Source organism: Chelonoidis abingdonii, chromosome 8 (assembly GCF_003597395.2).
Source record: "Chelonoidis abingdonii isolate Lonesome George chromosome 8, CheloAbing_2.0, whole genome shotgun sequence".
Lineage (NCBI taxonomy): Eukaryota > Metazoa > Chordata > Testudines > Testudinidae > Chelonoidis > Chelonoidis abingdonii.
In genome coordinates, this window is record NC_133776.1 from 58,701,331 (window position 1) to 58,727,281 (window position 25,951).

Consider the following 25,951-nt stretch of genomic DNA (forward strand, 5'->3'; position numbering starts at 1 on the left):
TTTACTGCAAAGAAAAACCTGCAGCACCATCTCAGAGCCTGGATCAATTGACTCAGGCTTACAGGTCTTGGGCGGCGGAGCTAAAAATAGCAGTGTAGGCATTCCTGCTCAGGCTGGAATCCGGGTTCTGAGACCTGGCGATGGGGTGGGGTTCTCTGAGTCTGGGCCCCAGCCCTAGTGAGAATGCCCACACAGCTATTCCGGGCCCTGGAGCCTGAGCCTGGCAAGTCCATTGCAGTATATACCAAGTGCAATGTGGCCTAATGTTGCCTGAAGTTTATCTGCTGCCCTCCAGCCTTTATTTTGTCATAAATGAAGCCATTCTTAATCCTTTCGATGGCTGATATTTACCGAGATGCTAGCCGAGCGTGTTTAGAGGGGCGTGTGCAATGTCTGCAGTTGGCAAATGAACACAAGAGTCACAGGAACCAGTTGACCCTCTATTAAGTATTTAGCAGACTTCCCAGGGCTGCTGCCCAATGATAAGAGACAGCCAGAGTCTTTCCTATCAAACACGAAAATGTTTTATTAACATACAGAGAAGAAAAAGGGCATGACATGTCATGATTTGCTATATATTGCTCTTTCCAAGACCAATTGACGGACTGGAGCCCTGTGACAGGTTGACAGTGTGTTTGCTTTTACAGACATTAGGTCAAGAAACCCACTAAACCCTGGGTTTCATGATAAGATTCTCTCCTCTCTCCACCGCAGCTGGCCCATCTTGTCTATTTCACTGTGATACAAGGAGCTGTCAAGCACTTGGCTTGGGAGGGTGCACGGGCTGCTTTTCTGTAGCACTTTCCATTGGCAGGCTGCAAAGCCTTTCTCTAGTAGAGGCCTGATTTCAAAGGGGGAGTTGAGCCACAACTGGACTGAGTTTGTGGGGCTCAGTCTAGTGAGGCTTTGACAGAGCCATGTGTAGGGGGGGGTGTTTTTCACAGGGCCAGCCTGCCTCTACATGGTGCCATCAGTTTCTCTGTACTCGTAATCACCAGATTTGCTAACCCGAATGAAAGGGGATTGTTAAAAATAAACATCCTAGTTAGCAGGAAGGCAATTACCCTGCGGGGACGAGAGGGACCGATCTGCTAACAGGAGCTGATTCACACACACAGGCTTATCCCATGATTGCTCAGCTGAGGACAGCTGACAGAGAATAAACCTCCTTGTAGTTTACATGATCTGAAATCCAGCTGGCTTTTAGTAGCTGACGGGTGACTTTCTCTGATATCTCAGGGTGTCAGGACATAACAACTGCTGCATTAGCCCTAAATTTGGCTCTGAAGCCCTCCTTGTCCTCTTTTTCTTCCCACCATGAGAAGAGAGGAATGGCTACATACATGCTTAATTATTCTATCTGCCTCTCAAAGCTGGATGTATCATGTAGATATGATCTTGTTCCGTGGGTGGCTATGTCATTGTATTAAAATTTTTGCTGGTAGTGAAAGCTAAACTTAAGGCTTAAGAATAGCTTCCATTGTAGCTCCCTGTTTTCAGGTGCCCATAACTTTCAGAGATTTTTTTCCTTTCAGGCAAAAATTTTCTGGGTTTGGTCTTAGTCCAACGATGATATTTTAAGGCTGGGGACATTACATTTAAATGCATCTATCATACAAAAGGGTTCAAAAAAGCATATACAGTTTCCTGTTGTGCCAAAAAAACTTTGAGATCTGTTGCTTTTGACAAGAGAATTATAGGGGGTGCTCCAGTAAGCTGCAAGGGACCAGCTATGCTGAAGGATACTGAGGCCCTCATTAAAAAGAACATGGTAGGAACCACCAGAATCTAGAGCTGGAGTAAATTCGCAGCAGCCTATTTGTTGCAATATTTATAACGTGGATCTAAGGCTGTTTTGAAAGGTTTGAAACATTTAGAAAACTAAACATTGATTTGCATGCAATGGTTAATGTGGAAATGAATAAACCTGCTCCTTTAGGATGAGAAGGCAAGGGGTTTGTAGCTCTTCTATGTCTGGCTGTTCAATCCAGTGATCTGCAGTCCCCCAGGGTGCCTATAATTGATGTCTGTCTGGTTCGAGCTCCGCAAAGTGCCCTGAGCTCTCCTTCCAGTGCCAATGAGCGGCTTGTGGCTGTTGAAAGTATAGGATGTTGTGTATTTACCGCCACCACTCAATGCTTATGGCTGAGAGCTTCAAAGCAGCCCTTGGGGATTTAGAGATACATTTCCCATTGAAATGAATGGGAGTGGTGCATCTGCCCCCTCCCCCCTGCCCAATTTGTCAATATAGCACAAGGCAGCAAGGGGGTCCCCAAAGGTGGAATAAAATGAGTCACAGGCCCAAATTCATTGCCAGCCTACTGAACATTAGGAGGACTTGCCTGAGGTCTCTTTCCATGGTCTGGGTTAGGGAGGAACCCTGGGTGCTTTCTTTATGTGGTGGTGTGATAAGGGTTAGCTCTTTTGGGTTGGTACTGGCAACGTTTTTGCACAGGGAAGATACTAGCAAGGGGCAAAATTACAGATATAAACCAATGAGCTTCCTTCTTTCCCGTCTGCAACTCCTGCTTGTGCCACTGTGGCACAGTGTTCAGCTGAGTGCTGGGGACCTGCACAATTTGTCACTCTGCAGCTCATACAGCAAGCAGTGCCCCAAGCACTAGGGGAATTGGACCCTCTTCCCATGCCTGTCCCTTGAAGCACAAAGCACTTTGGCCCAGATCCTGAGAGATATTTAGGCACTTAACTATCGTTCAAATCAATGGTAATTAGATGCCTAAATATGTCTGAGGATCTGGGCCTCTGCCAAGGTCCAAAGTCTGTCTTGAACCAAGAGAAATAGCCCGTTACTATCTTGATGAAGTGAGTTAATGCTCCCTTTGCCTCTCCTTCTGCATTCTGAAATGCTGCCATTCCTAAATGAGGCATCCTCTCTGCTCCTGCCTCCTGCTCCCCTGACCTGTCCGCCAGGGAGACAGCCACTGCCAGCTCTAGCTCTTGAGCGCAGCCCTCAGATCGAGGCATCGCAAGATCATGGTGAAATGAACTGCCTGAAAACCAGCAAAGGAGCCAGTGAAAGGTCAAGGACATGAAGAGCAATGGCCAGAAAGCCCTGAAGAGCAGAGGGTATAAGGACGGAAGCTAGCCAAGCTGCCTAGGGAGTGCTAGCCCAATGGGAATTGACATGCTGGGGAGGGTCTGCTGTTCTTTCTGGGTTGGTTTCAGCTTGTTTGGTGTGTTGATTTTACCATTTGTGTTGACAGCAGTTTGTCCTGCAATGTCACCTGCCTTGCCTCAAAGTCACCTGAAAATGACCACCAGACTTGTCAAACTGGCTTGCAGCCTTTCCTCTCCCACAGGAGCAAATCTCCAGGACTCCCTCCTCCAATGGATCTCTCCCCCCACAAGCAGCGGCTGCCCTCTCCAACCCCAACTGCCCCCCCCCCTTTTTCTGGCCCGTTAGAAATTCTAGGCTGCTCCATATGCCAAAGTTTAGGGCGACTTAGCCTATTGACTCACTTGGTAACCCAATGGGGTGGAGAGATCAATTTAATTAGTCAGCTGTCTCTGGTTTTAAGATCCTCTCAGTCTCTATGCCACTAAGTGCTCTGATTCCAGAGTGTGAGGATGTTGACCATGTTTGGGGTTAATGCAGGGTGGTATGGGGGTGTTGATGTCAGATCACATGCTGAACAGGAACACAGAGACTGGGGTTTATATACAGTATATACACACACGCTCACTCAGGTCATCTGTAAGCACATGGAAATACCAGAACCGTGACAGAAATCACAATGTTTTAAAAATACTTGCTGTTGAGGAAAATGCCCTCCAGCCTGGAGCACTTCAGCCACCAATGAAACTGCAGCCACCTCTGTGGTGGTAGGGGGAGAGAACACAGTAACAGCAGCACTGTGTAACTCTTAGGAGGTGAAGGCAAGAACAGCCCAATAAAGTGTCGTGGGCATTTAGCTGGGCAGACTGTAATCACTAGAGTGGCTCAATTTTCAAACAATTTTTTCTCATTGCGAATTGGGCTTTTTTCAAAATGGAAATGTTTGCAAAGCATGTCAGTGTGTGTGTCTCTGTGTGTAAAGGAAAATACCAAAAGTGAAACAAAACTAGGATTTTTATTTCCATTTTTTTCCTTTTTCCCTACTCTCCCCACCCCTTTTTTTAGTGGCAGAATGGAAAAGGGGGCAAAGAGGCAAATAAAGAAAAGGAAAGAAAGGAGGTGAAAAACCGATCCCCTCCCCCATGAAAATTCCCCATAAAAATGTTCATGACATCATTGGAATAAATGCAAGATTATTCCTTTGTGGAAGCTCTGGGTGAAAGCCCATCCGAATGGTCGACTATGTCAGTGAAGGCTCTTCACCATATTCTGAGCAGCTCTCGTAAGCCCTGTGCTGGAATATGGCCCCAGTGCATGAAGGCTCCCAGCTCTGAAGCTAGCATGGAGAGTGGTGGGCCTGTAGACCACCACGAGTGGGCAGAATTGTGGGTTTATGGCTAGTCTGCCAAAAGGCAGTGCCAGCAGCACCATGCTGGAGCATTGTTTGAGTATTGCAAGAGAGGAACCAGTACATCCTAAGGAGTCTCCAGCACCACTTCTTGCAGCACCTGGGGTTTCCTTAGAGGTCTCTGAACTGTGTCCCCGAGTTTGATGAATCTCACAAATGGACTACCAAGGGAATTGGTGGCTTTGCTATCTCTGGAAGCCTTCAGATCAAGACTGGTCTTTCTGTTAGACAGGCTTAAGCCAAGCACAAGCCAATGGGCTAAAGCCAGGAGGAACTGGATGACATTTTCTGGACTGTGATATATAGGAAATCAGAGAGATGATCTAGCAGGCCTCTCTGGCCTTAGACTCTATGAATTTATGTGGTACAGTGTTCCTGTAGCTAGGTACGCAGCCAGCATTGCTCAGACCCAATGGTGATCAAGGGTTCCCTTTCACTTTTAGTTCATCTCCTAACTTAGGTGACGTGTACAGTGAACTTTCTGGCGTCTGTTCATAGCACAACCCCAGCAGAGCTGATCTTTCCTCTTCAGAAGGACCGGGACTGGAGCAACATGCTGCAGATAGCAATTAAGGACAAGTTGGCAAGAGTTGAGTGGTGGATGACAGCCAGCAATGCCTGGTTTTGCCCCACATTGACTCTAGCCAAGGCTGCTATTCCTGTGGTTGCCTTTACAAACACCAGCATGACCAGACGCAGCTCTCACCGTGAAGGAGCTGCCAGAAAGGAGAGGGGAGAAGCTACAACAGCCCATTTCTTTGTATGCTACAATTTCAAAAAAGGAACATTTTCTTAACCCCATTTCTACTAAGAATATAACATCCCTAAGCAGCTGTATTCTATATACACCACTTTGTTGTTACACTATAGACATGCAGGGTGAAATTCACCCCTGGGCAGAGGGCAGTGCAATTCCTAGGCACCCTCTGGGCTTAAATAGGGCTTAAGTGGTGCCTCGGACTTCTGCTGGCTGGCTGTCCAGGGTGAATTTCACCCCCAGTGATTGTGTCCCAGCAGCAAGGAGGGGAAAGCTATGGGCCTGTGATGCAGCTGCTTTGGTTTCACCTTAGCTTCTTAATGTATCAGCGTGAAGGATCATAATTAACCTCCGCCAGTGATGTCCTTTGTCCGTTTAAACATGACATCACCCACAGCACCATCCCCCCCCCTTCTCCCTCCCCATCTGGTGGTCTTGTCATCTGGAGACAGATAGCACCATGGATCACTCAGCTTTCCTAGCAGGATTTAAAACCCAAAAGGTCCTTTGAGGAAAACAAAAAAGATGATTATAAAGGAACAGATAAGAAGTGAAGTTTCAAGGCCCCCGGCAGTGGCTAGTTCAATGGTAGGTGAAGTGCTGCTGCTTTTTCCAATGGATCTGTGAAAGGAAAGCAAGTGACTCAGAGCCAGCCAGGAAATGACTGTGAGTGGGATGGATGGCTCCTTTCAGCTCTTGCGGCGAGCTCTCCAATTGATTTATGGTTCTTTAGGAAGAGCTGTACTTATTACTCAGGTGGGAGCTGCTTCGGTCCAGCCCCAATTCCTGCCCGTTGGCTTTCCACTTCCCAACAGATCCCTTATCATCCGTTGGTGCGCTGCTCAAGCCTGGTCTCTGGCACCAGCAGCACAGACAGGACTGGAAAGAGGTACACAGAAAGAAGTTAGAAGCTGGGACTATGGTGAAATATCCCCTATTATTGTCAGGAGGAAAGATAGTCTTGTGGGTAAGTGATTGGCAGGGTCTTGGCCTGGGGAGAATATATACATATATTATCTGGAAATAAATTATCTGGAAACAGACTTCAATTTATCATACTTTGAAATTGTTTGGTGACCCTGTGGTCTTAGGGACCATGCTCTTAAGGGCTGAGCTTCACAGACAGAGTCTGGTCGGGGCATTGTGATGCTCTTGTTGTTACGTACAGCCATTTGGAACAAGGTGCAGCATAAAGCAGAGCTCTTGCAGGCACCGTAAGCACTGAAGACCACAGAACCCTTTGTGTGAAGGGATCTCAGCCCATGCATTGTCTGGGAGCCATTTGCTTTGACTGCTGGGCCAGAGGAAGACAAAGTTTAAACTTTACTCCTGGGGGAATTCTGCATCACTAACCATGTGCAGAATTCTTGTCCCCCGCAGATTTCTTTGCTTCCCTGCAGAAAAATGACTTCTGATGGGGAAGCAAAGGGAAGCCCACAAAAGCAATCATGCATCCCTCCCCTGCAGTGTAGGCAGGTTGGTTTGGCTGTCCAGAGCAGCTGGGGTGGGGTGGGGTGGGGTGGGGTGAGAGGCTGTGCAGATGTGCATGAGAGAGAGATACTCTGTCCCTCTTGCTCGCTATTGTGGCATGTTCGGTATGGAGAGGCAGGGCTTTGGGGTGTTTCTGAGGAGGTGGGCATGGGGCAGAGCAGAATATAGCAGCCTGCCTTCTTAGTGAATTGTTCCCATTGTCTTTGTGAATTCCCCCAGGAATATAAAACAGGTGTAAAAGTTTTAAGGCTCCTTTACATTGCCAGAGTGGTGTAAAGGACAGTATCGCCTTACAAATGCTTATGGTGCTTTAGTGGTTAGAATTGGTCTAAATTTTTGGCCTGAAAAAAATTCCTATCAAAATGTGCTCCATGAACTGTTTTGTGCTGACCTTTTTGGAGATGGTCAATAGCCAATATAAATTGTGAGTTTGATTCCCCAGCCCTCACTTGCTCTTCAGTTGCCTACAGTGTAACACTGAGCATATGGCTGCATATATTTGTTGACTAATAGCTAGAAATAAAGGGTCAAACCTAGCTACATTACTATTAGACAAGGGAGTTTGGGGATTTCCTCTAATGCACCCCCACTCCCATTCTCCATCCATTGTACTGTAGTTTTAAAAAATTACCAAAATAATTGAAACTGGCATGATTATATTGCATTATTTTGACAAAATTTGCAGAATTTTAAAATATTGTGTGCAGAATTCCCCCAGAAGTAAAACTTGACTTTGTTTCCCCATGTGCTTTAGGTCACATTTCAATGCTTCCTGAAGGTGCATGGTGCACTGCTGCTGCTCGTGTTGCAGGGAGCATCAGTTGTTGCTAGCTCACTAGGGAGGTGCTGGGAAGAATTCGTTTGATTTTGGTCCCTCCCCAAATGGGAATTTATCCTCTAAGGACTACTAGACAGTGCACATGAGTGGAAGTCAGGAGACCTAGGTTCTATTCCTTACTTTGCCAGTTGGTGCCATTGGCCAAGTCACTTCCCCGCTCTGTGCCTCAGTTTCTCTTTCTTTGTTTAGTTTCTTTCAACTGTGATTCTTCAGGGCAGGTCCTGTCTCTCACTATGTGTATGTACCATCCCCAGGAAAATGGGTTCTCAGTCTTGCCTGGGACCTCTAGGTTCTTTTGTAATACAATCATAAACACCCTCCAAAGCGCAGCCACACCCTGCTTCATGCTCCTGTTAGCTGAGACATCTTCAGGAGCCTCCACAGAAGGCACATGGCACATGCAACAAGTCTGAGCAAGCTGCGTTTGTCTCTCACCTGAAAGCAGTTCTTGAATTTCCGGCTGACGAAGTAGAGAGCTATGGGATTGATGCAGGAATTCAGGGAGGCCATGTTGATACCAAAGTAGTCCATCACCAGGAGGAAACTGGGAGTGGAGATGAGAGAGAATGATGGGTGTACTTGGAGTGCTTTGTCTAGCCCACTGTCTTGCTTCTGTAAAGAAGCAGTGATTGGAACTTCAAAGGAAAGCAAAACTGTCCCCTAACACACCTAGCCAATTGTGCAATGCTCTGACATTAGGGAAATATTTGTTTTCTGACCCCTGCAGTGACCAGCTCATGCCTGGAAGCATAACATCTGATTACCTCTATTATCCTGCTTTCCGTAAGCTCAAAACGTGCACTGCTCTTTGATAACAGCAGCTCCCTGCCCACCTACCATAGCCATACTCGGACCTCACTGGAATATCTGCACCCCACACCTTTCTGTGGCCATTAAAAGAAATTGAGCAAATAAAAACAAAAAACCAAACCAATGACTGAAGTTCCAGAGACAATTACAGCCAGCAGCAGCCTGGATTCAGAGTCCAGTATTAATATCACTGTGATCACAAGACTGAAGCACAATACAGAAGTGGGGGTCTTTTTCTCATTGTTCTCACCTCAGCAATTCACATCTGTTCGGGTCGGTCTGGTCATAGATGGTCTTCTTCAGGATCCTACTCAGGTGGAGAGGCAGCCAGCAGAGTGCGAAGATCACCACCAGGCAGAACACTGTCTTGGCAACCTCTCGGCGCTAAGACGCACAAGTGGAGAAGTGTGGGTGTGTGCACACTCAGCGTGAGCCTGTCTGAGGAGGGGAGCAGGGCACCACTAGCACAACCCTTGTAGAGGACCTTTAAATCCCTAGGCACATCCAGCAGCAGTTAGTGCTCAATCAGAACGATCATTGCACAGCACTGATAAGGGCTGTAGACCCCCTTTAATCCTTACATACCTCCAGCAGCACAGAAATTTACATGACTGCATGATCAGAGGGGTTGTGAGGGCTAGGGTGGCACAGTACAAGCAGTACAATAATGGTGGGGACTAGGGACTCTATCTATGGTCAGCCAGAGACAGCAATGTTTGCATTAGTGAGCACTCAAAGGACCTGACCCAAGTATGCTGAATTCAGTGGAAAGACTCCCATTGACTTCAGTGAGCTTTGGATCAGGCCTGCGGTGAGCTTGAACCAGTCGGGAGGTGAGACCTACAAGAGCCTTCACTGCTGAGGCATGAGGTCTCCCTTACTCACCTACGCATAGCCAAAGACAGGAGTTTACATCAGAAGCAAGCCAGGAGTGAGTGCAGTGAGTCTGCTATTAGGAGATGTGAACACACACCGAAGCTACCAGAGCCAGCCCTTCTGCCCATTAACATAGTGACATCTCCACTGGCAATGTGCGTGCGGCTGCTGCGGTAATACAGGCAGTCTTCAACTTTACCACGTTTGACTTACAATGAACAGCACTTATGACGTTTCTGAATTGACCCCCTGATTCAACTTATGGCAAGTGGTTTCGATTTTATGATTCTTGGTCCCACAATGGAGTGTATTGCCATTCCAGATTACAACATTTTGACTTACGACACGATTTTCAGGAACCAATTGTGTCAGGAGTCTGAGGACTGCCTGTACAACATTTCTTTAAACAACAGGCAAACGGGACTATTTATAACCCAGATATAATAAATACATAGGGAGGCTTGGCTTCCCCAAGACAGTCAGATTGGGCCAGACTGGGCAGGACACCTAACCTAACACCGCATGATTGCTCTTGTACTGGTATTTGTAGCTATTGGCTGGGTGGACCTGGAATGTAGCAGGGAACAGGGGAGCTACTGTGGCATAAGGTGGAGATCAAGACATCTTAGACCGAAGGACTAAGGCCCAGCTCCTCAATGAGCATTAGCTGCATTAAACCCCTATGAAGCTCTGGGCCTCCCTGCCTTTTCTGTCCAATGGCGATAATAATCTACCCTTTCTGCCCCTCCCTTGCCTGGTTTGTTTATTTAGACTGTAAACTCTTCAGGGCAGGGACTGGCACTTGTGGGTATGTGCCATGCCTAGCACAAAGGGACCCTGATTGCCATTGGCCTTTACCCACTACTGGAATATAACTAAGCATAATACATTAAAAGTCAAAGTGTTTTGCAGCCTTAATGCTAGTGCTTGGAGTTGTACCAGATGAACTCTGGCAACACTCACCACTGGGCAGAAAAGGGGCGTTTCCCCTAGCTCAGACTGGCAGGGACCCTGAAGGGAGGCGTTCATCTTCCTTTGCAACATGGGGCATGTTTTGCCTTCTGAGATCATCTGGACATGTCTCATCTAGTCAATGCTCTGCCATCACATGGGGACTTGTGCACTGATGGCACCTTGGTCCCTCCAGTTCCCTGCCCATGGCACACAACAGTTTAGTCACCTGAGGAAATTCTTTAGTCTAACTAAAGTCTATGGGCTTAGCAAAGGGATATGTGGGTGCAATGTGGTGGCCTGTCATACACAGGAGGCCAGACTAGATGAGCTGATGAACTTTCTGGCCTTAAACTCTATGAAAGTGACAGATGAGCTGTACAGAGCTAGAGGCCCCAGATCTCCACTGATGTCAATTTCCATAACTCCACTGACTTGTCCTTCTCCATGGACTTCACACTGACTGTGGACTAGGGCCAATACATGGTCTCTTGTGCTGCAGCTCTATCCTCTCTCTGTGGAGTGCCTAGTAGAAGGCTGGATCCCCTCACCCGCTTCATGTGGTCATTGAAGGCAATTCTCATGCCGTTCCTCTTGCTCAGCATCTCGCAGGACATGAGGGTATAGAAGACACCGGTGCATGCCAGAGGCAGGCAGAAATAGAAGCCAAAAAGCCACCAGTCCTTCACATCCCTGTAGAACTACACACAAAACAGAAAGGACATGAATAGGAATAACCAGCCAGAGGCAGAACCAGGGTCCATCTAACCCAGTGTCCTGGCTTTTACAAGGTCCCCTGGCAGATGCTTCAGGGAAAGGTGCAAGAATCCTTGCATTAGGCAGATGTCAAATTATGTTTACATTAGGTCTCCTAATCCAAAATAGTTAGAGAATGGTTTATATCTGTTTAATATGCCTTCCAATAGCACCTCTTTCTTATTCCTGCAGATCATATACAGCACCCAGAGTCAGGAAGCAATCACAAGTCAAAATATCATGCAGGCTCTATCCTGTTCTGGAAGGGGATACATTTTGATGCTTCATTATGGATTTTTTCCATCCACAGATACTATGATGTCAGCTCTGTAAAGCTGTAGTAAAAAGTAAATGGAGGGTCTACACTTCTTATCTCTGCAGGTAAACTTCCATAATGTTAGTCATTGTAAAGCAGTGCAAAAGTCTTTGTTGCATTGACCATTCTGAAATGGCCAAAGCAATGCATTTTGGGGGGAACAAAATTTTTCTGTTTGATTTTGAGTTTTTCTTAACATTTAATTTTTTAAAATAAAATTGAAGGACATGCATCTGACAAAGTGGGTATTCACCCACGAAAGCTTGTGCTCCAATTCTTCTGTTAGTCTACAAGGTGCCAGAGGACTCTTTGTCGCATTTTGAAATGAAGTAATTTATGAAGAGAAAATCAAAACATTTTGAAAATAACAAAACAAAATGTTTTGATTAGGGTTTTATTTGAGGGTTTGTCTGTGGGTTTTTTGACAGAAACAATTTGGTGAAATCCGCACAAATTTGCAAAATATTTCAGTGTCACTGAATTTTGCCCAGCTCTGTGTCCTGGTGAGTGACACAGGCCCTATACTGAATGCATAGTCCAGTCCAGTTCCCTTCACTTTTAGTTTGCTTTAAGATGTTTACACTCATCTGCATTCCCCACTTGTCTGGTTTTATCCAAAAGCAAAAGGATCCCAAAATCATTACGGATGTTGCTCTTATAGCATTTCAAACCCAGGAGAAATCACTGTTTCACTGGATGATGGGATGAATTGCACCCTCAGCAAGTTCGCAGATGACACTAAACTGAGGGGAGAGGTAGATACACTGGAGGGTAGGGATAGAGTCCAGAGTGACCTAGACAAATTGGAGGATTGGGCCAAAAGAAATCTGATGGGGTTCAACAAGGACAAGTGCAGAGTCCTACACTTCGGAAGGAAGAATCCTATTCGCTGCTGCAGACTGGAGACCAACTGGCTAAGCAGCAGTTCTGCAGAGAAGGACCTGGAGATTACAATGGACGAGAAGCTGGATATGAGTCAGCAGTGTGCCCTTGTTGCCAAGAAGGCTAATGGCATTGTGGAAGTAGAGCAAGAGTCAGTCTACATTCCTCATTATTGACATAAGGTCGCAACAACTTTTCACATAGTTCTTTCCCACTCACCTCACACAATCCTCGCTTCTACAAATCTCGCGTTATTAGGGTTACAGCTAGCCTGACTCTTGCTCTACTTCCACAACATATTGGGCTGTATTAGTAGGAACATTGCCAGCAGATCAAGGGAAGTGATTATTCCCCTCTATTCAGCACAGGTGAGGCCATACCATAATACAATAGCAATTAACATCCCTGTGGTGGGAAGAACATCTCAACAGCCCAACACTGTGGCATTTAATTTCAAAAGGGGGAATTATACAAAAATGAAGGGGTTAGTTAAACAAAGTTAAAATGTACAGTGACTAAAGTGAAATCCCTGCAAGCTGCATGGGTGCTTTTTAAAGACACCATAATAGAGGCCCAACTTCAATGTATACCCCAAATTAAGAAACACAGTAAAAGAACTAAAAGAGAGCCACCGTGGCTTAACAACCATGTAAAAGAAGCAGTGAGAGAGAAAAAGATTTCCTTTAAAAAGTGGAAGTCAAATCCTATTGAAGCAAATAGAAAGGAGCATAAACACTGCCAAATTAAGTGCAAAAGTGTAATAAGAAAAGTCAAAGAGGAGTTTGAAGAATGGTTAGCCTAAAACTCCAAAGGTAATAACAAAATGTTTTTTAAGTACATCAGAAGCAGGAAGCCTGCTAAACAACCGGTGGGGCCCCTTGACGATCGAAATACAAAAGGAGCGCTTAAAGACGATAAAGTCATTGTGGAGAAACTAAATGGATTCTTTGCTTCAGTCTTCACGGGCTGAGTATGTTAGGGAGATCCCAAACCCGACTGGTTTTGTAGGTGACGAATTCTGAGGAACTGTCACAGATTGAAGTTGTCACTAGAGGAGGTTTTGGAATTAATTGATAAACTCAACGGTATTACACCAAAGTCACCGGGACCAGTATGACATTCTACCCTAGGGTTATGAACAAGAACCAAAATGGAAGTTGCAAGAACTATTAACTAACGGTTATGTATAACTTGTCCTTTAAATCGGCTTTGCTTTAACCCAATGACTGGAAGTTAGTGTGAATGTAATGAAAATAGTTTAAAAAAGCTCTAGAGGTGAATCCTGTCAATTTACAGGACCGTGGGTAAGTCATAACGTTCGGTAAGTCCGGGCAAATAGTCTAAACAATAGTTAAGAATAAAATTGTTCGACACACAGAAAAACATAAATCTGTTTTGGGAAGCAATAGTCAACATGGTTTCTGTAAGGGAAATGGTCTACTAATCTATTAGAAATTCTGTTGAAGGGCTGTCAACAAACATGTGGACAAGGGGGAGCCAGTGGACATAGTGTACTTAGATTTCCAGAAAGGTGATTGACCAAGTCCCTCACCAAAGGCTCTTAATGTGAACGACTCTCAATCTGTCATGGGATACAAAAGTGTAAGGTCCTTTCATGGACTTGAGAACTGGTTAAAAAGACAGGAACAAAGGGTAGGAATTTAATGGTAAATTCTCAGAATGGAGAGGATGCCCGGTAACTGAGAGTGTACTAGTGTTTTCCTCAAGGTCAGTCGTATGAACAGATTCTATTCCATTATATTCATACAATGATCTGGAAGGAAAGTCTAGTCAAACCAGCTGAGAGTGGGCAAGTTTTGCAAATCATCCTTTATCTCAAGATAGTTAAGACCAAAGCATAGTATTGTGTAAAGCAACTTCAAAAAATATCACAAAACTAGATGATTGCGAGCAACAAAAAATGGCAAATTGGAAATTTAATGTGGATAAAGTTAAAGTCACATGCACATTTAGGAAATATAATACAAAACCCCAACTCTATTATACACTACTTAATAATGTATGCGGGGCTATATTAGCTATATCATTAGATAGATTTCAAAAGATGAGTCATTGTGGATAGTTTCTCTTGAATGACTTCGCACCGCAGTGTGCACAGCGTGAGAGGATGTCAAAACGGCATAATATCAGATGTTAGGAGTCATAGAAGAGAGGGAAATGCGGAATTAATGACTAGTAATATATTTTATTGTGCTTATATAATAAATCCATGAGATAACGCACCACGATCTTTTGAAATACTGTGTACAGATGTGTCTCCTCACTTCAACTAAAAAGATTATCTAGCTTATCATATGAAAGGCTTTTTTCAGAAATAGGACACTAAAAAATGATTAGGAGAGTTTTGGAGGAGATCCATGATGAGCGGGAGATTTAAAGGAAGGGCTAGGACATCTTTTAGAGCTTGGAAATGATGAGAAATTTAAGGAGGGATGATATGAATTTTAGATGGTTATCATACTCATGAGTGATGTTCGGGAAAGGTGGGTTATAAGGAGAAAGTTAATTTGCGTTATTCCTGTGAATATCAAGTAATTAGGAGTATACCAAAATGAGAGAATTATGAGGCATCAGAGGTTATAGAAACAAATAAAAGGATGAGTTACTCGTTGGCAGACGCTACAGGTCACGATGTGGATCGTCCTTACCAATAAAGGAGGTGACTAAGTCCGAATTGCTAGGGACATATATGGCGATGTTATATAGAGAACTGGATAAGTAATATGCCTAGGCGTGATAAGTCTCAAAATGGCTGTTAGCCAGCGTATGAGGAGTAAAGACATAGGGTGTCTTGTCCTACCTCTCTTCATAGAGAAGGAATGGAGAGAGATGGCAGAAGAGGATCACTTGATCTTTTTCCTGTTTAGGTTCACCCCTCTGGGCACGCTGCATTAGCACATTGTCGTAGAACAGATACATGGGCAGGATGACTTTGGTCTGAACCCTAGTACTGCACGTTCTTAATGTTCTTATGCGATGCAATCCGGTTTATGATCCTACACTACAGACAGGGATATGGACAAATACGGAAGAAATCCAAAGCAGAGGGCAAGTGAAAAATGATTTCAGGGGACTTGGGCACAACATATGACTTAATGAGAGAGAGGCTGAGGGACTTATTTAGCCGTATGCAAGAAGAGAAGAGTTGGAGGGGGTGGATTTGATAGCAGCCTTCAAATACCTGAAGGGGGCTTCCAAAGAGGATGGAGCTAGGCTGTTCTCAGTGGTACCAGATGACAGAACAAGAAGCAATGGTGTCAAGTTGCAGGGGGGGAGGTCTAGGTTGGATATTAGGAAAAACTATTTAACTAGGAGGGTGATGAACCACTGGAATGGGTTACCTAGGGAGGTGGTAGAATCTCCATCCTTAGGGATTTTTAAGGCCCAGCTTGACAAAGCCCTGGCTGAGATGATTTAGTTGGTGTTGGTCCTGCTTTGAGCAGGGGGTTGGACTAGATGATCTCCTGAGGTCTCTTCCAACCCTAATGTTCTATGATTCTATGAGTACAAGGAACCTCAAAAGACAGCCTGATTTCTATATAGGCTTCCAAAGAGTCTGGGGTTAGAGAAGGATCTGAATCCAAACACTTGATCTGAGCACCATCAGACTTCAGAAAAATATGGTTCTAGATCGAGATCCTGCCTGGCTTCTGGCTCCACAATGGGCTGAACCAAAGCTCCATATCCAGCCTCCACCCTGCGATTTGCAGCTCAGATACACATGTGAGCCCACTGCCTTTGGAGCTTTGCCCAGTACTGTTATCGCCTCGCTGGCACTGAGGGGCTGTGCACCAGCCATTCCCATCTGCATGCTAGGAGTGAGCACCAGAAGGGGAGTGCCTTCTCCTCCTCCTCCTCACTAAAACAGCGGTGGAGTACGCACCAGGGTGAATCTGGAGTTCTGTTCAGCAGACAGCATGCAGACCCAGAGCATCTGCTCGCGATAGTTCAGCTCCACCATGTCGAAGGCAATGGCTTCAGGGACAGCCAGGACAATAGCCGCAGCCCAGATCAGCATCACCTCGACTGCCTTCCACATGGGGATCCCTATGCCCTGGATCCGGCTCCAGGAGGCCACCGCTCTGTACCTGCCGGACACAACAGGATGTTACTGCCTTCATTTCACACGCTGCAACTCTCTGTGACAGGATAAGAGCCCCATCCCTTGCTGGAAAGAGCTAAGGCAAGCCTTGGTCTCAGGAAGCCACCCCCTCTGGACCGGTGCTGGGTTTGGTCTGAAAGAGGGGGAAATCCAGCTGGGGCATGGAAAGAGTGCTGACAGATGTTCAGCTGGGACCTAGATGGCAAGAATGGGTTGCTGGCAGGAAGGACTGAGCCAAGATGACAGTGGCTGAATCTGAACAATGTGTCTGAGAGGTGCAGAGCCACTGTGCATGGCTGGTCATTACTCACAGGAGCAGGGCCTGAAGGTGCAGCCTGGCTGGTGAAAGAGTTTGTTGTCTTGTACCTTTTGAGCTTTGTTTTGCAGAACTCCTTTCCCCAATGGGTCAAGTGCTTTGGGCTCAGTTGACTGGAGGGCAAGGCTGCTATTACAGCTGGGTAGGTCACAGGGCACTGGAGGGAAGCTGAGGCAGAACACACACAGGACCATGCTGTGCTGTAAGGGGACAAGTGCAGGCCATGCGCTATCATGCTCACACACGGAAGGGTCCAGGGAGCAGAGTTGCAAGAAAAGCAACTGCCTGGAGGGTTTAGAAGCCCTAACCCTGCCTTAGACTTAGACCATCTTCCATCTCCCTTGTATGTCAGTTACCCCACTGCCTTGGGCCTCAGTGGGCGTCAGAGGGTCTGAGTGAGGCTCACAGCATGTTAAGCATCTTCTCTGAATTTGGCTTAAGGGAAAACAGGAACCACGTGGGACCAGTGGGCTGCACTGTGGCTATGTGAGGGGGTATGCCCCCCCACCAGTAATGAAAGAGTTAACTGGAAACTGAGAGCAAATAGTGCACCTGATTGCACCAGAAGGGTGGGAGACGAAGCCAAGCTGGGGGCAGAGCTGGGTGGTGGACATCCAGGGGGAAGCCCGGTCTGTAGGGAGAGGGGTGAACAGCTCTGCAGTCCGTCTCTGCATGCCGGAAAGCGGAGGAGGGGCCTGGAGAGAGGCAGGTGCACAGGGAGCCCAGGGAGGGGCTGTGAGAAGGGCCAAGGAAGGAAGAAGTCCAGGGAGGCAGCATGGAGTCTGAGGGAACAGAGCTCAACTGACCTGGAGAGAGGCAGGTGCACAGGGAGCCCAGGGAGGGCCTGTGGGAAGGGCCAAGGTAGGAAGAAGTCCAGGGAGGCAGCACGGAGTCTGAGGGAACAGAGCTCAGCTGCTCACCACAGGGTGCCTGGCCTGGAACCTGGAGCAGAGGGCAGGCCTGAGTTCCCCTGCCCTCCAGGACCGGTGGGGCGGGAAGCCCCTGCCACAAGGGGGAGAAGGAGAATTGAGTTTGGAGCCAGGGAGAAAACACTAGGAGGTGTCGCTTTGCCCGAGAGCCCGAGGGCAGCCCTGCAGAGCCCAGGTCAGGGTGAAGCATTTGTTGATTTGAGTTTAGTTTATTGGATACTTTGTTTACCCCCCAAGTGGGTGGGGGGGGGGACACTAAATGTGACCTGGCTGGCCAACCATGGCAGGGCCAGAGCAGGTGTCTGCAGGGGGAGCTAGAGGAGAGCCAGCCATGCCATCCCCAGCCACGAGGGAGCACACCAGCACTGAGTCCAGTCGGCTGCCTTGAGGACAGCAAAGGGCTGCACCCTGATTAAATTGACCTGGTTGCAGAACATGATGGTGACAACAGGTTCATTACCTGTCTATGCTGAGTGCACAGAGGCTGAGGACGGTGATGCCCACAGATGCCTTCTGAATGAATGGAACCAGCTTGCACACCTGGACGCCGAATGGCCAGTCTTCTGCCAATAGCTGAGAAAGAGGACGAAGACGCACATGATTAACAGGCCTTGTCAGGCTTTTTGGATCAGGTTGTTCCCTTCATGGAAAGGGGAGGACGCTATGAAACACTTGGATGTTACCTCCGCTGGGATTCAGGGTGACCTTTCTTGGGCTGTGTGAGCATGGAGTTGTACAGTGGCTTGTCACATTGGGAATGAATCCTCTCCCACAAGCACACTTTTAGGAGGAGGGTTTATTGTGCTGAGGGGTGGTCCAGAAGCCAATAAGTGAACCCAAACACTGGCATTTTTTGAGAGGTACAGAATTCAACTTTGACCCCTTTGGGCCAGAAGCCCCCCTGGCAGTTGGGGTTTGGGCTGGCCTCACATTTGCAAGGAGCTCATCTTTAGCTGCTGCTGAAATCTCACAAGAACAGCTGCTGAATTTCAGAGCCATCAGATTCCAGCCCAGCTCGGATTCAGCCTTATATCCAAACTTGAACTTACTGCTCACATAAATGTAGATCTCAACACCAACTCCTCTGTGCAGCACTAGCTGCTTTGGCCAGTAGTTCATTGCATGAGACTGAGGCCCAGATCCTCACAGGCATTTAGGTCTCTAACTCCCACTGGAATCAATGGGAATTTAGGTGTCTAAATACTTTTGAGGATCCAGGTCTAAAAGGATAAAAATGGCCAACTTGCTGAGGGCTCTAATTGACAGAGCACCCTTCAATGTTTCAGAAGTCACTGAACAGATTCAGATAAGGAACAGCAAGGAAACATTTAGGATCAGATCCTAATTAAACTTGACTGAGATCAGGATTTGGTCATTAGAGAATAAACTAACCAGTTTATAATCTTGTATTTGGTCGGGGTCAAATTCTGTTCTATCTTACCCACTTGACTTCAGTGGAAACCCTTATTTGAGTAAGGCAACCTGGGTTGGCCCTAGGTAGCCACCCATAAAGATTTAATAATAATAAGTTGTTCTATGATTAGAAAGGACTCACTTTACTTTAACATATTGGCTCAAATTCATCCCATTGAACCCAATGACATTATACCAGGTCTTAATTTGCCCCATTGAGTTTACTAAGGACACCATCTCTAATTGGGCAGGATAGTGTACTCATGCTAAGTTGTTACGTTAATTTATAATTGAACATGACCATTTGAAATCCAGTTATGGGGCTTGTTGACTCAGGATTATACTGGAACAATTGTATTGCTGTACATTAGGATAATTGAATTATACACACATGTGCAAAAAAGGAACAATGCAACCTTACATTAAGACACTACAGAGTTAGGTTCATGTAAGGCAGCTTATGTTGACATAACTATGTCAGTGTCCACACTACAACCTTGCTCCTGCTGATATAAGTGCCTAGGGTTTGAGGTAGGCTTGAGAGCCTGAGCTCCAGCCTGAACTGAAACATCTGTGCAGTTGTTTTTAATGTGCCAGCCAAATCTCCACCAGAAAATGTCTATGGCATCAGGCTAGGAGGCTAGCTCAGAGGGCTTGTAACACTAGTGCTTATGTTGGCATAACTGATTTGCTCAGGGGTCTGACAAAGCAATCCCCCTGAGCAATGTAAGTTATTCTGATCTAAGCACTGGTGTGAACAGTGCTATGTCAGCAGGAGAAAGCTTCTCCCACTGTCATAGCTACTGTCTTTTGCAGAGGTGGATTTATTTTGCCAGTGGGAGAGCTCTCTCCCATCAGCATAGAGCTTCTGCACTAGCAGCACGACAGTTGTGCTGCTGTAACGATTCTAGTGTAGACTAGCCCTCAGATGCAGCATAGCCATACCCTTAGGGCCTGATCCATTGTCTTCAATGGGGTTTGGAGCAGCCATTTAATCTATCAGTTCCCCACCTATAAAAAGGGTATTGTGAAGGTTGACATGCATTATGATTATGTGATGCTTGGATACTATGGAGATGAAGCTGAGATACTCACCTAGAGAGATGTCAGTGGAGTTAATAATCTGGTAGGAAGGTCTGTATTATAAACTGACATCTCCACTCCTCAGGTATATTGGAACATAAAGCTCATCCATGCAGGAGTCAGAGTTTTCCTGGGGGCCAATCCAGCTATGCAATGAGCTCCTCCAGGAACTAAGGGTACGTCTATACTACCCACCGGATTGGCAGGTAGCAATCGATCTATCGGGGATCGATTTATCGCTTCTAGTGTAGACGTGATAAATCGATCCCTGATTGCTCTCCCGTCGACTGCTGAACTCCAGCTCAGAGAGAGGAAGAAGCAAAGTTGAGGGGGTAGCCACAGCCATTGATCCCGCGCCGTGAGGACACAAAGTAAGTAATTCTAAGTCGATCTAAGATACGTTGACTTCAGCTACGCTATTCTCATAGCTGAAGTTGCCTATCTTAGATCGATTGCGCCCCCCCGCAGTGTAGATCTGGCCAAAGAGCCATCCCCAAACCTCCTCTCCCCCTTCTGCTGCAAGTGCCGGGTGCACTCTGACCTGCTGTCTAATACGATGCAGAGCAGCATGGACATTTTAAAATGCAAAACCAAAACCATATCAACACAAACCACTTCATGGCACACACAGTGACAGCAGGAGAGAAAGGAGTTTGTTAGGTTGCTTAATGGACTCCTGGAAGTGCTCAGCTATTGCAGTGATGAGGGTGGTATAAGAATCTGAATGGAAGCAAACTGGGATAACTTTATCAAGTATTGTAACACCTGTGATTTCCCATTATCTCCCATTGGGGTCTTGTGTGCTGCTCCTTTTCCCCTACCCCTCTGGTAGCCTACTGTGATGGGACAAGGCCAGATGGCTATAGGAAAGTAGTGAGAAACAGGTATGTTAGCCCAGGCTAAAGAAATCCCTGTTACCATGGTAACCAAATGGCAGTTGCTCCAGGTTAATCAAGACACCTCTGGCCAATTAAGATCCTTCCAGAAAACAGTGGAGACAGCTAGGTTGATTGGGACACCTGAAGCCAATCAGGGGCTGGTTGAAACTAGTTAAAAGCCTCCTAGTTAGTCAGGGAGCTGTGGGAGGAAGTTGTGCTGTTGGAGAGAGTGAGCTGTACACACTTGTTAGGCACAAGGAAGGAGGCCCTGAGGTAAGTGTGAAGTGGAGCTTGAGGAAGTGGGGGCTGCTGTGCGGAAGTAGCCTAGGGTATTGTACCATAGCTGATGCTATCAGGGTCCCTGGGCTGGAGCCTGGAGTAGAGGGCAGGCCCAGGCTCCCCCCATTGCCCTCCTGATTAATCACTGAGAGACAAGAGAGACTGTGCAAGGGAGGATAACTTCTCCTCACCTCCCTTGCTGGCTTATGATGAAAATGGCTCAGTAGACTGTGACCCTTACCTCTAAAGAGAAAAGGGCTATGTGGAAGGTCACAGTGAGCCTCTGAGGCTAGCGAAATCCACCAGGAAATGCGGGACCCACGGAGACAAGGACAGAGCTTTGTCACACTACCCACCATGCACCTCATCTCATTACCACCTAGCAGCATCAGGCTCAAGTCTTTCCTCAAACCATTCTGCCCTCTTGCCACTCTACCAATCTCCTGTCCGTGGGGCCTGATCCAAAGTCACTTACAGCAACGGAAAGACTCCTATTGAATTCAGTGGGCTTTGGGTCAGGATTATTAACCAAGAGAATACATGCATTAAAAGCTTTCCCTGGGCTTCCCTCTTCCCTCTCACACTAATGTGCCAATGGGGTATTTCCTCACTGTGCTACCGCTATAATTTTAGACCATAAGCTCTTTGGGAAAAGGGTCTTTGGGTTGCATTGCAGAAATAAAATAAAATGCTGCTATGATGCTATATACTTATTTCTACTTCTACTAAATTATCACTGTTAGTTGATAATAAACACCTGTCCTCAGAATGCAAACCCAGTGGCCAGGCTTTCCAGTGGACTGGCCAGCCATTAAAGGGAAAGGAAAAAAATGATCACTTTGTTTAAAAACTAAAAGAAGAGTCCTGAGTTATGCCCCACAAGCCCTGATCATGACAAAAACATTCCCTTCCCTACTCACCAGGGTTTAAATCGCAGCTGTAGCTGTGTATTAAAGTAACACATTAGATCTCTGATTTTTCTTTTTGAAAAAGAAAAGAATCGCTATTAAAATCAGTCCTGAATTGGGGTGTGAGGTGTGCACAGAACTGGATCAGTGCTGCTGCAGGAAATGTAAGGAGAGCTGCTGTTTGTGGCACAAAACAAGTGTGTTCTTCTAAGGGATGTTTCCCACCCAAACCCAGATTAAGCCTAGATCAGCCTGGTTTATAACATCTGCCCACATAGAAAGCCCCCTCTGGCCTTGCTGCAGAAGAGTGAGTTTGTAATCGTGCTCACTAAAGCATTGGAAAGAACTGAAGCTGAACTCCAACAGAAGGTTATTGCTCAACATGAGCACTGCAGTCCCTGAGCGACACCCCCTTTTCGCTAACCCGTGCCCACCACCCACAAAACTCTGCCAATGTTCCCCATTTGCAGCAGCGCTATTTGTTTGAGTTCTCGAACTCCACCTGGCTTCCTCAGCATATCTCAGTTCTGCGCTGAGATGGCCCCTGCTCTTCTAGCCTTGCACACAGAGCGGTGCCAGTGCAGAACAATGCCAGGCTCATCTAACCCACAGAACTCTGCTAATGCAGTGCAATCATCATCATCAGCCCATCCTATTCCACTTCTGGAGGCCCGTTACTCGAGACAGTAGCAATGGGAGCCAGATGGGCTAAGAGATCATGGGCCCTCTGAGTGGCACCCTACTTGTCAGGAGAAGCCCAGGCGGCCTATATGGCCCTGAATGAAGAACAGGCCTGGGACTATGGTACAGTGAAGGTGGCCGTCCTGAACAGGGTTGGCCTGTTGGGCAAAAAATATAGACAGAAATTTCATGCTGCTAGATGGACTGGGGATGTGCGGTCCTGAGCCATTGCACAAAAATGGACAGACTGGGCAACCTGTTGGCTTTGGCTGGACACCTGAAGTGCAGGGGAGATAATAGACATCATAATACTGGTGCAATTTCTCCAGAGCCTCCTTGAAAGCAAACATGTATGGGTCCAGGGGCACCAGCCAAGTATAAAAGAAGCCTCTTGAGGTACCTATCGTCCCTCCCCCCTGCATCGAGGCAGGATTAAATAAACCTAGACCATCTCACAGCTATTTGTCAAACCTGTTCTTGAAAATTCCCTGTGCTCACAGAAGAGGACATCATCTCACTCACATTAGAGGTCCTTGCTGCACTGCAGATTAGCGTGCTCTATCACTTGCTCTCCCTTGCAACCTGTTGGATGTGTAAGTGTGCACAGGTGAGTTCTACCTCAAAGGATTGGTTGATTCAAACTGTGTGTGTGTTTACCTACCCTTGAATTTGCTGCCATTCATATTTGCCTCTGAGTTTTTCTGTCTCACACGCCCAGCTCATTATATGGAGGAGATTCAAAAATGAGTCCAACCTTGATAGGTATTTTTAAAGGAAGAAGGATGCTAAAAATTTTGCTGAGCAGGAATAAACTGAGTTATTGGATCCCAGGTTATTCTCTCTCCAGAGAGAGTGATGCTGGAACTAGGGCTCCTGGCATGCTAATAAATACCCAAATATATGGCTTCTGCCTTCAGTACCCCCACTAGAAAAGTTGTTTCAGTACCATTGCAGGGCTTAAGAACACATCCTGCAGTTGCTCAGTGCACAGTTGTGTATATACACACACATTGTGGAGCAGTTCTCTGGGCTGTATTATACAGGGAGTCGGACGATGGTCACAGTGGTCCCTGCTGGCCTTGGAATCTATGGAAATAGCGATTTAGAAGGGCATTACGTTAATTGAAGGATATATACTCTCACTCCACCTTATCTCAGAATACTCCTTCCTGCTCACTAATGACACTTGGCATGCTCTATCCATTGAGCTCAGTAACGCTCATCTACCTTTGCACTGCAAGATTTTATCAATGGGGATACTAAGGCATGGAGAGGGGAAGTGATATGACCATGCTTGTACAGAGTTGGGAACAAATTTCAGGTTTCGTGACTCTCCCTCTGCATCAGGACACATAGGATCTTCATTTCATTCCATAGACCTCCAGGACCCACAGGAAACCTGAAGATTTGTCACCTCTTGCTAATTATTGTTAACCATGTTTATTATGGCAGTCCCTAACAGCCAACCGAGAGTTGGGATCTGTTGTGCTACGTGCTGTGCAAGCACTGAGTAGTAGATATTCCCTGCCCCAAAGAGCTCACAGTCTAAACAGAGCAGATAGACATGGGGTGAGTGAAGGGGTAGAACACGCCAGCAAGAGTGATTGGAATGGCAGCAAATGGCATGGTAGTCCTACTGTTTTGTTTTTAGGTACTTTTCCATAGGTGGGAATCAGCTAAATGCAAAGAGAGGTGAAGGAGAGGGGCCATTGAAGAGAAGGGGGTGAGGGGCAGGGCAGAGAAGAGGTAAGAGGGGCACATGTGGAGAGAAGCTGAGGTGCAGAGATTGTGAGGGAGGGGAAGGAGAGGGCTGGATCCAAGAGCCGATTTGCACAGGGCAAAGACAGCCCAGGCAGAAAAGCAGAAAGTTCTCCCAATGTCTATAGGCCCCTGCTTTGGGTGTGTCTGCCCCTTCCCCTCCCTCTCTCTTTGCCTCAGCTTCTCTCCACTTGCCACCTGATGGGTGAGTGTGAGTGCCCTAGTGCCCTGAGAGCATTTCTGGGACTGGGAGAAGGCCCCATTTGACCCCATCTCTCTCCAGTACAGCAGTCTTTGCTTTGGCTAGTAGACTAGTCTGCCTCCTGGTCAGTACAGACTTGTTCTCCTGTCTAGTGCTGAGTAATTTTTACCTCTTCCCTGGAGAGAATGTTCATTGGTCCAATCAACCTCCCAACTGATATGTGGCTTAACTGTTTGTTTCTTCAAATAGTTTAATTTTCCTAATTGTGTCCCCCTTCACCACCCTAGAATCCATTTCTGCACCAGGTGGCACTCATTGCTGTAATAGCATTTCCAGGTCTTGGCCATGCCTGTATTGTGCTAAGCCCCGTCTGTAGGGAGAGACAGTCCCTGCCAAAGAATTTACTCCCAAGATAGATAAGGACAACGGAGGCTCAGAGACTGTAGTGACTTGCCCATAGTAGATTAGTGGCAGACCTCAGAAGAGAACCCAAGTTTCCTGGGTTCCCACCCAATGCCTTCTTCACTGGCACAATGGTTCTCTGACAGTTGCTTCAGATACTTGTATACAGTTATCATACCTCTTGGTGTGCATTGGCCACCCAAATCAGTGTTATCTGTCCAGGTATTTATCATGGTAGGATCAGACCATTGTAATGTGGGAGGGTGAAATCCCCCTTGCCACCTCCCCAGATGGCAAGATTATTAGTGCCCCATAGTGCCTACCTTGTACACATTGATGGGAAGAGCTATGAGGATGTAGAGAAGGTCCCCAAGAGCCAAGCTAGCAATGAGGACATTGGGCCCATTCCTCATGCATTTGTTCTTGTAAATGATCCTCAGCAGGGTGGAGTTGCCAATGATGCCCACCATGAAGATGGTGCAGGACACGATGGTATTGATGTACTTGAAGATGTGTCTGATTTCAGCAGGCTTTATACACATAGTGGGCAGGGGTAGCTGTGACTGAGTGTTTCCAGGGGTGTCAGTCGACTGGTTGGAGGAGGCTCTGACATCCTGGAACAAGCTCGATTGGATAAGACTGTAAACCTGCTCCTGGTGTAGAACCTTAAATGGAATCGTGCTCTCCTTGATGTTCCTCGGGGTCTGACTGCAGACGCTTGAGAAGAGGCAAGTCAGGCAAATGGCTAGTACTACAGAAGTTGGGATTCTAGCCATTGAGGGTGGAACACCAGACCCCAGCCACATTCCTATGTGCAT

At 46.6% G+C, this 25,951-nt stretch overlaps 1 protein-coding gene across 1 annotated transcript; it reads right to left on the reverse strand.

Moving 5' to 3' along the window:
* Nucleotides 1–1,813: 1,813 nt before the first annotated feature.
* Nucleotides 1,814–25,951, reverse strand: LOC116833219 (endothelin receptor type B-like). Its single transcript, XM_032794581.2, has 7 exons — nucleotides 25,457–25,951; nucleotides 17,990–18,102; nucleotides 16,066–16,270; nucleotides 10,759–10,908; nucleotides 8,631–8,764; nucleotides 8,006–8,114; nucleotides 1,814–6,120 (listed from the first exon to the last, which is right to left on the reverse strand). Exons 1-7 carry the CDS (start codon nucleotides 25,949–25,951, stop codon nucleotides 5,971–5,973), a joined length of 1,356 nt encoding a protein of 451 aa, XP_032650472.1. The 3' UTR covers nucleotides 1,814–5,970.